Genomic DNA, 14,680 nt, shown 5'->3' with positions numbered 1-14,680 from the left:
TGATAATTCTGCTTGTGTGGGTGGTGTGTGGGCCACTGTTAGCTAACACAAAACCAGGGGCTAAATTTGGTTTAAGCAATACCTGCCTGAGTCCATCACAGAGCGTAGATGGATTTTCACATAAACTTCAAATGCAGCTAAATTCAGCCTGTAAATTTGGATTTTTTCTAGTATAACAGTTTACCAACAGGTGACTCTAACTTTGCAATTATTCTAGAACCGACATATATTGTGAGTGCAAAATGAAAAGATTATATAAGACACACTGACCTCATTAGATAAAGCATACATGCGTGCATACATATAGGGCCTGTGTTCAAACTCAACCACGGGAACTGATTCTGTGATACAAGAGGACTCGTTTTTAAACTTCTTTCATTCTCTGAATAAGAGGCTCCCTAGCAGTAAGTTAACACAATTTATGTACTCTGATGCATGAAAATATGAATGGTGGCTGGGCAGCACTACATTAGTCAGTGTTAATTATATTGTGTAAAGCTCAAAGAAAGTCTCACTCTGTTGAGAAGCTCCTCGCCTTGCTTTGTTGGAATTTGTGTATAAATGTTGTTCCAAAGTGTAGCTCAAGTAAACACAACAACAGCTAAGAAAGAGGTGCATTTTATTAGGACAGACGAACATTTTCAATGAGATGATAAACAGCTGTTGTCACATCTGCAAAGCTACTGCATAAGCCTGTGTGTCGATGGAAAAATTCAATTCATTATAATCGCAGGTAATGTAACAGGTAAAGTCCTAAATGCTATGCAAAATCCAAAAGTATTAAAAAGTTTATAAAATTCATATTAAAAATGTAAACAAAACTAGTGCATCATCATTAAATACTAAAAGTGAATTTGTGTGGTGAGTTTGATGGGATGTTTCTGGATTTAAATATGTTTCACATAGAGTATAATGATTTTATAATCAACATATTACTTTTCTCAGTATTGCTTTCAATATTCATGCAGCATAGCATGCTTATATAACAGTCAACATTCATCAGGTAGTGTCACTTGCAGCTGTAGTGGGTTAAATACTTTTCTCAACATTGTCTTTGTTGGCATTAATTGAATGTATTAAAATATCACTATAAGCTATAAATCACATTCTCATATTGTGTAAATATGTTGTACAATCTACAGTATTCAGTGTTATTAGACTAAAGAAATTCTGTGCTTATAAAGATAAAGGGTTGTTCCACTCGTTTTCTTCCTTAGTCTCCATGTGAATTTTCGCTTGTTGCAGGTTTCTGTATTTGCCCTGCTGATCTTTGTTTCCTTGCAGACTCTTAGCGTAACGTGACCTCCAGTCTCTTTCAAAAGCAGCCTTGGCATGATCCAGGATTGTCACTTCTCTGTCTTGAAGACTTTTTCTCATCTTAACCACCAACCCAACCCCTGCATTAATGGCGAAATCGCTCCCAACCCAGTCATGGTTACCTGTGGGCAAACAGCAAACATACTGTGTCCATAACTGCTGGTGCTTGTGTGTCTTGGTGTTTGTGTGTGAGTGAGCGAGCAAATATTTCAAAGAAAAGTACAACATTTCAAAGCATTTCTTCCTTCTTGCTGAGGGAGATGATGAGGTACCAGTGATAACACAATAAACTTCTTGTCTAAGTTTCTCAGCAAGAAAGAGAACAATATGTCCCCTACAACCACACCTAAAACCATTCAAAGTACTGTGTAATGTTAGTACTAGAGTAGTACTAAAATCAAGATGTTCTGAAACACCTTGAAGATATGGAAATGCGCAGAAAAAAAAAAACGGTAAACAAGCAAGCACATTATACATGACTTACCAATGTAGACAGCGTTGTCAGTCACCATATACTTGTTGTGGTTGAGCCCATGTTGAATGTCTTCGCTTTGCTCCTTGTGACTAAAAAACCTCTGCAAAAAATGTTTGAACAAAGTCAGCATGTTACGATACCCCAGCCCTTCTCAGTGTTATATTTGCATAATGAATCAAAAAGAACGTTCAGAAGTTCACTTCAAACCACAGCTTTCAACAAACATATCTGAAGGAATTTTGTAAATTCACATACCACCTCGATAGAACAGTTCAGCAGCTGCATGCAGAGCGACTTGAGGGAGGTGACAAAGTTAAAGGTGAGCGGGTGAGTCTTCTTCCAAAAGCTTATCAGCAGGCGAACTCTGATTCCTCTCAGTACCACCGCTTCTCTGATCATCTCATCAATAGGTGACCAGTACCTATTGATGCAACACATACAGCGCGATTCTCAGATTCAAACTCCTGAAAGATTTGATGTCATCACATTCATTCCTGATTTCATTCATTGATTTTTCTGCCATTAATGGATCTTATTTCTCACAAGAAACTACCTTTGTTTTGGTGTACCTTGTGACTGGGGTTCCTCTGATACTTCTGTTCACCAGAGGGAGGTAGTCTGTCACAGATATGAAGATAAAAGACTTTGCACTCTGGATGACTTGGTAGATTGCATCTACATCTCTGGTGCGATCTTTAGTGCAGAAGACTACAGGAGAGGTCTGCAGGAAGGATGCATCAATCAGACATGTTTGTACCAAAAGAGATTACAAAGACCAAAGTACTGAAATACAGACAAAAATATGATTAAGACAGCTCCAGTTTGTGTCAATTCTGTAAAGAAAAGTGGACAGTATTAGTAGTAGTAAGTATCTTTTAATTTCTGCACAAATGAAATGTTAAAATTATGGGGACAACATAATTTGGGTTTATAAGTTGTCTGACAGATTCAGTGTAACATTTTGACAGCGTAAAATAGGAAAAACAACAAGGCATATTTCTCCTATCATGTATCACTGCTAGTGAAGCCAGTCTGAGTTAGCGGCAGCTGGTGGCAGCATGGCTCCATTAGTTCCTATAGGATGATAAATGTCCTAAATGCAACTGATAGCGTCTTGTCGCTTGGAGGGTAACAAGATTCATTACTGTCAAATTAGGCTGAGGTACTGATATATTCAGACTCAAGATGCTCCTCGGCATGATATTAACATGATTAATCACCCCCTGTGTGTGTCTGTTATTAGTTGGTAATGAAACTTTAAAGATATCTAGTCCAGAGTCAGGAAATTGGTGCCTTAAGAGGAATATTAAACAGTCTATGAATTTATTAAAACACAGCCTGTGGTTTGTGCATTTTGTCAAGTCAAATCATGGATTAACATACAATAAATACGGCAGCATAAAAAAATAGTTTCCTCACAGACAAATAAGCAGTGGCCTGGCTTGAGTTGAGTTGCAGCTCCAGGGCGTCATGCCTCCCATAGAGAGCTGTAACTCTCTTTGACCAGATGGAGGGGATGTAGTCCCTCTCGTGGAGCTGCCAGTAAAATGAAAAGACTCGATGGAGGTCCAGAGCCAGACAGCTGCAGTTAAACACCACCACCCCCAATTCTTTCCTCTGCGGGGTGTCAGAAAGGAGCACACGGGAATAGGTGATGCAGCAGAAAAGGTGCAGTGTGAGTCTAAGTGTGTAAATGAATGTTAATGAATAATAAAAAGACAGCCAGATGAACTGATAAACAAAAGATCCACGGGGCTAACGTCTGTGCTGCATTATTTACGTACACAATATTATCATACATGTATTATTAATACGATATTGATTGTGTTTTTTTTAATATCACAGATATTGTTGATATGATAAATCACGACAGACAAATTTAAATTTTGACTTGAGCATACTTTTGTGGCAAATTCATCTAATAGCATTAGAGACATTTTACTCAAAACCACAATTATCCTCATGGTGGCACCAGAGGAAAAGTCGGGAGATGACCAAAATCAATAGGATTCAAACTGTAGGCAGATTGAGTATTAATGGGTATAAATATGTCCTTTCTTTTTAAAAACAGCAGTCTTTCCTGTTGTTGGGAGATATTTCAGTCTGGACCGAAGTGGTGAGCTGATAAAAATACAAACAAGAGACAAGCTTTCTAAATATATTCTTTACACAGTAGAGAATTTGCTTTGTATTTATTCTATTTTGGTGAGTGACCCAGAAGGATGCACTCACAAGTTTCAATCTGTTCTGCTACCATGTATGATATCAGACACATTGTGCTTTCCTGTTTCCTGTGAATATACACCACACACACATTCATACATCTGTCTATTCCTTCCTCCCTCTGGCTCCTAAGTTAATTACACTGAGCAGTAGTTCTACCTCCAGCCAGTGCTGAAGCATGAAAAGTGCCAGGTAATCACTTCAAACAGTAGTATGCTAATGCTAATGCTCCCTGGTTCCCCTTCTACTGTGAATGCAAAGTGAAACCGCTCCGTGTCTTTCTGGCCCACCACAGACAGCCATCTTAAACCGTCCTTGATGCCCAATAAAGAGATGCTGGAGTAACTGTGTAATGAGGCACAGGTGTAATCTAAACTTTTTCATTGAATTCAATTTGTGTATGTCCAGTTTTAATTTCTGAGAGACCGAAAGCTCCTCGAGCCATTTAGAGGCCAGAAATGAACTGCAGACCTGACCACGTCTGAACGGAGTGGCTCATCCATCTTCAGATTTTACTCTGCACACTTATGTTGTTGATGTTTGCTGTTACCTTGGAGAGTGACCTCCAGTCCATATCAGCGCTCCCGATGTAAATGTGCTTCCGGTCTACTATCCAGAATGAGGAATGTAGCCCCCCTCGTGTAAGAGCTGTCATATTAACAAAATGAACCTCTGCCTCTAGACGTTGTGAGACACAGAGACACACAAGAGTTTCAGAGTTTGAAAGGATGAGATGGAGAGAACTGTGGAAATCTGCTTCGGGCTGTCTGATGTGCATGTGATCAAAACAGGGAGGCAGACTGAGAGGCTGTGAGGAGAAACCATTTTATGTGGCTGCACGGTGTAAATGAACCTACATCTGTTTTCCTCGAGACAAATCGGACATGCAGGTTAGGCTAATACAGGTTATTAAAATAGCAATAGAATGCAGGAATCTTCTTCTAAAAACTGGATTATGCACAACATACAGGTGAGCTGTTAGGAGCTATAAATCTTCATTCTGGTTGGCTGCAGTGGCAGAACAAATTGCTTTTACAACATGAAAATATGACAGCCACTCACTGTGTGCTGCCAAGGTCTTCAGTTCAGCAGAGTTGGTCAGACTGCTGGCAATCTTGAGTTTCACCCCGCGAGATTTCAGGCTGAGCAGCCTCTGGAACAAAAGCTGACCCTGAGGAAGAGAGTGATGTTTTGTATTACTGTAGCTGAGTTTTTGAACAGCGTTTCCAGATCTCTCCTAAAAGGACGATATTTACACCTCAGCAGGACTAACCTCATTAAAAGACTCCACGCAAATTTACTTGAAAGTAATTGCATTTCCTCCTAAAGGACACCTGGGAAATGCAGTTGGTTCATGTTTTGCTGGAACGCATATGGGGGAAATCTGTTCAGACAGCCTGCTGTGACTTTGTACCTGTTTGCCATTGCTTGGTGTTGTTTCCAGATCTCTGGGGTTTAAGGCCCAGACAGGTGACACCACCTCGACTGAGTGCTTTGCCTGGTCCAACAGAGTGTGTAAGCCAGCAGAGAGAGGGAGGTGGGGTCTGCCATTCATGGGAAGGAAGAGGTCTTCCGGAATGTTCTCCACAAGTTTGATGCTGAAAGTAAAACATGAGTTTCTGGGGCCATAAAGGAGAACATAATGATTTTATACAGCATAGTCTGTTTATACAACTTTGGGAATACTACTGCATATGGGTGGTTCCTGGATAAAGTGAATGAAATCTGACAAATGTCCTTAAGTTAGACACCATCTGCAGTTGCAGAGTTACATTTTGAGTAATGCAGGGGCCATGTTTTGACAAGGAAGGTGAACATGTGGAATAAAAAAAGACTCATCAGCAGGTTCAGCAACGGCCTGATAATTAATGAATCAAACTTGTTCTGAAATAATTCTAAAGTGAGGATTATGTAGCGGACAGTGATGGATTATTGGAGAAGAGACTTGGAGATACTACATTCACAAATGATTATATTATGATTATTTCAGGGCGGCACGGTGGTGCAGTGGTTAGCACGGTTGCCTCATAGCAAGATGGTTCCAGGTTTGAATCCTGGTCTGGGCCCTTCTATGTGGAGTTTGCATGTTCTCCTTGTGCCTGTGTGGGTTTTTTCTGGTTTTTCCTCCCACAATACCAAAAACATGCACATTAGGTTAATTGGCTACTCTAAATTGCCCCTAGGTGTGAGTGTGTGCATGAATGGTTGTATGTCTTTGTGTGTTGGCCCTGCGATTGACTGGCGACCAGTCCAGGGTGAACCCCGCCTCTCGCCTGTAGTCAGCTGGGATAGGCTCCAGCCCCCCCGCGACCCTGACGGATAAGCGGTATAGAAAATGGATGGATGGATGGATGATTATTTCATAGATACTGTTCAATATGCATGAATGCATATAGTTTAGTTTTTCCTTCCTCGTTATGTTATTATGTCACTCATGCAGAACATCTTACCGGCAGTCTCTGCTGCAGTTTTCCTCTGTGATACCATCCTCATTGTCCCCCCAGAAGTCAACAGATGAAAAGATCAGCGCCACCAGCACAGCAAAGCAGCAGAGAAGAGCAAAAATGGCAATGCACTTCTGCTGGCTCTGGAAGAGGAGTTACATACACACACACTGAGCAAAAATCAGCAGCTTAACTCTTCTCCTGTTGTTAGACAGCAGGTAAACAGCTTGCACCGAAGACACTGACATAGCAGCTAGCTCAGGGTGGGGTACAAAAGGGAAATTATCAACCCTTAAATGCTAATGTCCTCACTCAATACCATTGATTACAGGTTAAGAGTCAAGATCAATAAAACACAACAACTCTATGTCTTCTTTCGACAGCAGAAAACCTTGATTTGACAGCCAGGCTGAACAGCAATTCAAAACTCTGGAGAAAACCGTCTGCAGCTTCCCAAATCTCCCTTTATGCCACAGAGCAGAGGACAAGTGAAGTGGAACGCTCTCCAGCTGAAGGCAGATTGATACACACTAAAACCCAGCTATAAGGAATACTGGAAAGCTATGCTTCTCTGTATACTGCCTGCTTTGTTGTTGTTAAAGCAAATCCCAAATCCCCATTTTATGACCTCTGTGCCAGGGTGCATGTGCCCAATGCCATAGTTATGGCAAGTAATATTAAAGACTATATTACTGTACACCTATGTGTATACAGTATATGGTATATACTGGATGCAATAAGGGTGGAGTGACAGTGAGTATTGTCAGAGGTTATGATGGAGCAGTCTCATTGCCCTGATCCAGTCTGAGGAGTCTTGATTTTCACTGTATTAAAAGTGCAGTTAGGCACTTCTGTTTCGCTTCTGAATGCAGATTTTCACCATTCACTGCCCTGTCTGGCTTTGTCAGTTTTGTGACCTGTCATCACATCACATTACACATTCTCTTTTATTTTCTCAGTCATATGAATTGTATCCCACTGATAACTGTTCTCTAACTACTGCTTATTATAAAATCTGAGTATTAAACAAAAGAAGAACAATATCCAGCCTCCAAGTAATCGAAAAGATGGGGGCTGAAAGATGTTTATCAACCTCATCTTCCACACGTCTACACAGTCTGTCTCAAACAATGAGACTGAAACACTGGTGCCAGCCAGATGCACCTTACAATGAGCTCTTCGTCACATTTAGCAGAGTTAAATACCATGCTTGACTTATATATACAGAAGAAGACTGACAGAGTGAGAGAGGCATACCTTCACAATACAGGATACACAAATCGGTCTCAAAATAATTGCTACTTAATTATGTCCAACATCAGCTGTTTTCCATTTCTAAGATGTGTGGATTTTCTTAATTTCTTTGTTTTATATTGCAGTAAACTAAATCATGTTAGATTTTGTACATTTTTTCCGGACAAAACAAGCAATTTGAATGCACCCCCCCCTCGGGACTGTTGGATCTTTAGACTTTTCTGGCATTTCACTGACTTAATAATTAACTGAAAATTAATTAATTATTTCAATTATTAATTGAAATAATTTTAATGATCAATACAATCAATTAAAAATGACAAATATTAGCCACTTCAAGCTTCTCATATGTGAAAATATTAATAATATTTTTTTTTTTTTACTTTTTTTAATTGTCGGAAGTTGTGACAGATGATGTTTATTACACACATCCTGGATGTGTGTAATAAACATCACATGTGATGTGACATTCATGTTTTCACAGGATAACTGAAGAACGTATGGAATGAATTGAAAAAATTAATTTAAAGCTTCATCCAAAAGAATCAATGAATGAAGAATTTAATGGAGGCCAGCAAGAAAAGCAAACAGCAAACATGCAAATTCCCACCAGCAGACAAAGTTGGGTAGTAGTACCACACATCAGAACGATGCAATGTGAAGCAAGCATAGCTGAAGGCTGAAAACGTCACCTTCAAGGGCTCCTGTGCGGTCGGTCCTGCCATGAGAGCAGCACTCCTTCAAACTTCTCTGACAAGTGGGAAACAGCAGCTCAGTCACACATCCTTGTCTGTCTAGACCCTTTAGTCTGTCCCTCTCTGATGTCTTCACTCTTTATCAATGTCTTCATCCTACTGCCTCCTCACGGTCTTGGAAGGTTTATGTATGTGCCTCAGGTCCGTCCCATGTCCAGAGATGGTTCTTCCAGCTTTTCATTGTGGTGTATGTGTGTGTGAGTGTGTGAGTGTGTGTGTGTGTGTTTGTATGTGTGTGTGCGTGTGAGCTATATGTGTGCTGCTAAGGCTCTGCTTTTCAGTGGAGGTGGTGAGAGAGATGGAGAAAGACCAGCCCCTCTTGTTCAAACGGCCAATACAGAGCCGTAGCTCTGAGCCACAGTAACCACCCTCCCACCCCCCCTTGTCAATTCTTCCCTCCTCTTCCTCTTTTCTCTTTACCTTCCTCTTTCATCTGCCTTGTGAACAAACCTCATCTGGTAAAAAACAACTGGGCTTGGCTTTCAAAGGGAGAGCTACTAAAACATACTACTGGTAATCCAGAGTGGTTGGCAGCTGCTGCAAAACTACTACTAATTGTTGTGCTCTCCTTAAGCAGGACAAGTACAGTAGTACTAGAAGTATTCACATGAAAACACATTCATGTTCGCTAAATTCTGCCCAGAGAAGACAAAAGCATTTAAGAAAGCGGTCTAGCCCCAATTAATAACTTTGACTGATGACATGTAAGCCAGCAGTACTGTCTGCTTTAATCCCCACTGTGTTTAAATCAGATTCCACAGCACTCATTTATGTTTCACTTCCACTGTATTTAGCTTCACATCTAAAGCACTGCCTCTTCCTAATTCACAGAAATGCACTAAGTGGTGTTGGTAGGGAAAAATGAAAGATGCAAACACTTTCTTCTACCCTTTCATTCGCCTCAAACCTTTTCTCACAGATGAGCACAGCAGTTCCCACAAGCAGAAAACAACATATGCTGCAGACTGCAGGCAAGCTGCTGCTGTTTATAAGTACAGCACCTTATAGGAAGTAGAGGAAGGACCTAATGAGGATCAAGAGAGAAATATGACAAGAATAGGTGGGTACAAGGGGCTTTTTATATATCTATTTTTTTTTTTTTGCTTAAGTTTCCTTAGTTGTAACTTACAACATACATACACAGTAGTACTCAATAGACTGAATTAATGAAACAAAACAGGCACTCACTACATGGTATTAATAAAAGGTATTGACTGTTTTTAGCACCATTGACATTTGTGGTTTTGAGTGACATATTTTAACAACTACAGGAAAACATTGTTATGAAACTTGGTACATGGGAGAATTTTGACTGACTCTAACTTTTAAACTAGCACAATCATGTGGTCTAAATTTCAAATCTTAATTTGTCCAACACTGATTTATGATGTTATACTTACAAGACTAATTACATTCCCATCAGTCAATTAGCAAATGTTAGCATTCTGAGCTAAGAGTATGAACGTGACAAATATTAGTAGCTAAACATAAGCATGTTAGCACTGCTGCTGTGAAGATGTTTGCATGTTAACATGCTAAATTAACAGGGTGACCATGGCTAACATTATAGAGTCGAACTAAAAACAGTTTTGATGTAAGTAAGAAAGTAAGAAAATCTCAATTTTGTAACTATGCTAATAACTAAAAACATAGCCTTGGAACAGAGCCTCATCAACAACAGGCATTATGGCTCGCTTCACATTTCTAGATAACGATCAAATTTTATTAAAAACTTCTAATATGTTTTTTTTGACATCCTTTAGCTAACACCATTCCCTATAAGCCTTTGGCAATCACAGGATTAATGTTACAGTTTAGCCTGTATCCATAGGTGAGTTGAGCAGCTGTGGCTAACTCAGACATCTAATAACAGTTGGACAGAGATGACTGAATGCTGTAGACATTTTAGACAGTCTGAAAAACAACTTTTTTCTATTTTTTTTTTTATCAATGAACAACTGATGCTTTGTCAGTGAAATTTTTAATGACGAAGGCTTGTGGAGCAGTGTGTGAGATTCCAGTGAGACAACAGTGGGACAAAGTCACAGCAGTGAAACCTGCTGTGTCTGTCTGGTGTAGGTGCCCTCTGCACGTCAGCCTGTCTGTGAGCGGAAAACAGAGGGACAGAGGGGACAGAAATGTTTGGACCTTTTCCCAGGAGAGGTGAATGTTCTTAAAGCTGCATGTATGGGATTGAACAAACACAATTTCAAACAGGGGGAGAAACAAAGTGGCAAACAGGATGGGATCGTCACTGTTTGCCTCACCATCATGAGCACACACAGCTGGAGAGGAGGGCGGGACAATTTTTATCTGAGTAACAACTAAAGGTCAGTACAGCGGTCACAGTAAGACACTGTTGACGTAAACATTTTGCCAACTGCACACTCACCACCGCAAGGCAACACTGAATACATTGAATGCTGAAATATACAAGACCATTTTTCTTTTCTTTTTTTTCAACTGAAAGAGCTCTTTTTGCTCTGTACACATTTCAAGTGATGCTGGCTGCAAGACAGCAGTTCAAAGGTCACAGCAGCCTTTAGAGTTTATTCCTGCTACCTCGCAAATCTCAGCTCTGTACAGAACGTCATTATCTGATAAGATACTGATAATGAGTTCTCCAACGCAAGGGACCAATTATAAATAGTCCTCATTTTAAAAGCAACACTCCAAGGAACATTAAGCCTGGGTTTTGCTCCATCATGTCTTTGCTGTTTTTGTAAGGCTGGATTGGGTAATTCCAGCAACATTTCAATTATGATATCTCATTATGTAGTTAGGTCATTCTTCATGCTGACATATAGTCATTAAAATGCCTTGCAAGCAGCTGTTATGTGTAACAAAGCCACAAAACTTTTACTTTTCCACCCAATTTAACCTGGGAGTTTAGATGTTGATTTTGACCTAAACTATTTTTATAGGCTACATTTATATTCATTCACTGTTTGGTTATGCTTGAATTATGCTGACTCTTGCCCACCTCCCCATTTAAACACATGCCTGCGAGTCCCTTTGAAGGACGCCTGAATAGGTGTTTCACCTTCACACCAGAAGCTCAACAGCAGGTTTTCAGTGTGCACAGGACAGATTTTTTAATGTTTCAGTGGCGTCATACTCAGGGTGGTATGTGCTGAGTGAAGGCTTACTGGGCCCAACGTCATGGGGAGACAGCTGGGCCACATGCCAAAGGGACTGTGGATTTGGTGCAGATAGGGATCCAGCGGTGAAAGCAATGATCCTGCGGTCTCGTTCAGAAAGCTCCATCACTGAGTGTCAGTCCACAGCAGAGCACACGAGCTACAAGTTCAGCCTGTACAACCAACAGGCCACATGGTTAAAAGAGAGAGGAGTGAATTATTTATGATAATTTCATAATGGATTTTTTTTTTTCATGACTAAGCACTTACTGTATGTGATGGATGAAAAATATAATTACTCCTAAATATTATTTTAATAATAAGAGAGAAAAGGCAAACAATGATCAATGAAACTTTGTATTAGTGTGTCCAGACTACTCTAAGCTCTTGTGCAGTTGCAGACATTAGCTGTTTATGTCAGATCACAGAACACAGATGGACTGTAGATATACTAGATTATGTCAGAGAAAGAGCAGAATGCTTGCTGCAGTTTCCCAGAGCCCAAGGTGATATGTTCACAGTCTTTATTTGGTCTGACCAATGGTCCAAAACGCAGATGTGCAGTTATTAATTTTTCTCTCAACAGAAGGAAATAACAGCAAACACTGAACCTGCAGATGTTCAGCACTAATGCTCGGAAATTGAATTATAACATTAAAGTATTGTCAAAATTGTTGTCCATGTCATTTCTGTCAATGGACTAACTGATTTAAAGGCTAATAATTCAAAGAAGTTTCAAAGAAGCTAAAGCCTTACAAATGCTGCAAAACACACTGACACTCAGATAAGCAAATGCAAGAATATCTGAACTAAACTTTAACTTCTGTTTGTTAAGATTGCAGGATCCTTTGTGCGCGTCTGGTTAGTGTTTGTGCAAGTGTAATGGATGTGTAGCAGCAGTGAAGAAAGTGGTAATCAATTCTCATTGGAGGCAGCAGAGCTCAGTTGCACACTTCTCTGGCAGCAATTCCCCAGTGCTGAGCCTGATGCACCGCAGACGTGCAGAATGAATGGGTTTCCAGTTGATGAAACTAATGCCTCTCCTGGCCACACAAGATGCCATAATGCAAACTGAACAATAATGCAGGTGAATAAATTTCACTGAATGTACTTTTACATGCTTTCCACGCTTTTACATACACAATAGACCCTTCAGCTTGTCACATGTGCCTCCTCAAAGTTCAAACCTCACCTCTTGACCTTCCAAAAGGTAGACATACAGTCAAATAAGACATGACATGATATTTTAGAGGTAATCATCTCACCTTTTCCTGCATGTCTTTGCGTCTGAGAAAGACCGATGCAGAGTAGCGCTGCTGTTGGACAGCACTGTAGCTGCTACTTTTCACATGGGACACACAGGGCAGGTGAGCCTCCTCTGGCCCCCTCGACCTTGGATCATCTGACACTTCCATTGATGACCTGTGAGCTGCTGCCTACTGGGACACAGACGGTCTGATGTACACACACACATACACACACACACACACACACACACACACACACACAGACTCACAGCCAAGCTCACATAGAGATGCTGTCACTCCTGTCTTCCCTCTTTTCTTTTTCTTCTGTCACTGAGTAGCTGAATCAGCCCCTCTTGGGCTCTGGTGCCGTCTGAGCTACAGTATGTACCCTGTCTGTGGCCAGAGCAGCAACGCCTCCACACACTCCCACACACTTGTTGGGGAGGGTGTCTGAGCGTGTGTGTGTGTGTGTGTGTGTGTGTTTGCCTTTGTGAGTGTATGTACTACAGTAGTACAGTCTCCTAGACAATATGGGAGTGGCAGGCAATGGGCTTTTGAGCTTCTGCACTGGACATACCAGAGAGCAGCGGATAGGGAAGGAGAGTAATCTGATTGAGAAAAGTGTGAGGAGACTATCAGACATGAAGACACACACACACACACACACACACACACACACACACATAAATCTATGAAATCAAATTTCTTCCATTTGGACCTCACGTACAGAATACTGATCCTGAAGTAGCCTCACCTTAAGAAACCTTCAGCACAGGTTGAGAATGGTACCATATGTCAGCTATAAAAGGGGCCCACACATACCTAAACACACACAAACAAGATGACTGAAGATTCTAATAGTCTGCACAATTTACGTTACAGATACAAAAAGGTGCTGGGGTCAGAAAAATTGACCTTTCACCAATCTAATTCCAAACACAAATTCCCCCCGTGGCCTATGTGTCAATACTAGCAGAGCTACTGCAAGTATCATTGAGACTTGTTAATTCATTAAGTAGACTGCTTGCCCGTAAACATAGATATAAACAATACAGATTGTAAAACTGCCAACAGAAATCACAACTTTTGTTTTGCAGAGCTCATAAAACAATCCAAAATGCAGTTCTGATGATGCATGCTGGCCATGGAAAAAAGATTTAACATGTCAGTTAGCTAACTTTAGAGGTGCTGGCGGGCAGATTTTGTTACCATTGGACAGAGCCAGGCTAACTGTTTCCACCTGTTTCAAGTCTTCACACTGAGCCATGCTAAATGCTGCTGCTGCGGTGCATCTGAGTGGATACCTCAATGATATCTCTAGCTGGTAATTCTCTCATCTAACTGTCATCAGTAAAGCGAATAAGCATCTACACCAAAACTATTGCTTTACTAATGTTGGTGTATTACGTTGGTGTGGCTCATCTTCCATCATTTCAGCATAAGTAAAGGTCAGTCAGGTGGTGTTTTGATGGACTGTCCCTACCTGCCTGTGTTTGTGGACTTCTTCTGCACCAACCACCTTGCAGTTAATCTGAACAGGGCAGCCCATTAGGAGGGAAAGCCTCCTTAAAACCTTCTTGGTGCCCAGCCACTTGTGGGGTTCAGAGGGGGTCAACAATAATCATGTTCATCCTAGTATAAGTAAGGATAACCAGATTTGAAACAAAACACTTACTATTACTTATTTAAAAATAAAAAATAAACATCTTATTTATTGTTTCTTTAGTAAGCCTGTTTCAGAATGAAAAACCCCCTCTCCTGAAAATGGTTTGAGTCATTTTTTTGTTACTGACAGCCTACTGGCCAGCATTGGAGTGAATTTCCT

General features: G+C 40.6%; 1 protein-coding gene across 1 annotated transcript; it reads right to left on the bottom strand.

Moving 5' to 3' along the window:
* Positions 1 to 579: 579 nt before the first annotated feature.
* On the bottom strand, positions 580 to 13,199 carry pld5 (phospholipase D family, member 5). Its single transcript, XM_046378937.1, has 10 exons — positions 12,874 to 13,199; positions 6,466 to 6,602; positions 5,430 to 5,613; positions 5,078 to 5,186; positions 4,566 to 4,693; positions 3,212 to 3,409; positions 2,362 to 2,513; positions 2,048 to 2,213; positions 1,802 to 1,892; positions 580 to 1,439 (listed from the first exon to the last, which is right to left on the bottom strand). Exons 1-10 carry the CDS (start codon positions 13,021 to 13,023, stop codon positions 1,177 to 1,179), a joined length of 1,578 nt encoding a protein of 525 aa, XP_046234893.1. The 5' UTR covers positions 13,024 to 13,199; the 3' UTR covers positions 580 to 1,176.
* Positions 13,200 to 14,680: the final 1,481 nt, after the last annotated feature.

Source organism: Scatophagus argus, chromosome 2 (assembly GCF_020382885.2).
Source record: "Scatophagus argus isolate fScaArg1 chromosome 2, fScaArg1.pri, whole genome shotgun sequence".
Lineage (NCBI taxonomy): Eukaryota > Metazoa > Chordata > Actinopteri > Scatophagidae > Scatophagus > Scatophagus argus.
This window is presented reverse-complemented; position numbering and strand designations above follow the sequence as displayed.

Excerpts from the sequence above, each read along its gene's own strand:
- pld5 (XM_046378937.1), bottom strand. The coding sequence starts at position 13,023 with ATGGAAGTGTCAGATGATCCAAGGTCGAGGGGGCCAGAGGAGGCTCAC. Across the intron at positions 4,694-5,077 it reads GAAGACCTTGGCAGCACACA|AGGCAGAGGTTCATTTTGTT; the intron begins GTGAGTGGCTGT and ends CACAACGTCTAG. Across the intron at positions 3,410-4,565 it reads ACTGGAGGTCACTCTCCAAG|AGGAAAGAATTGGGGGTGGT; the intron begins GTAACAGCAAAC and ends GACACCCCGCAG.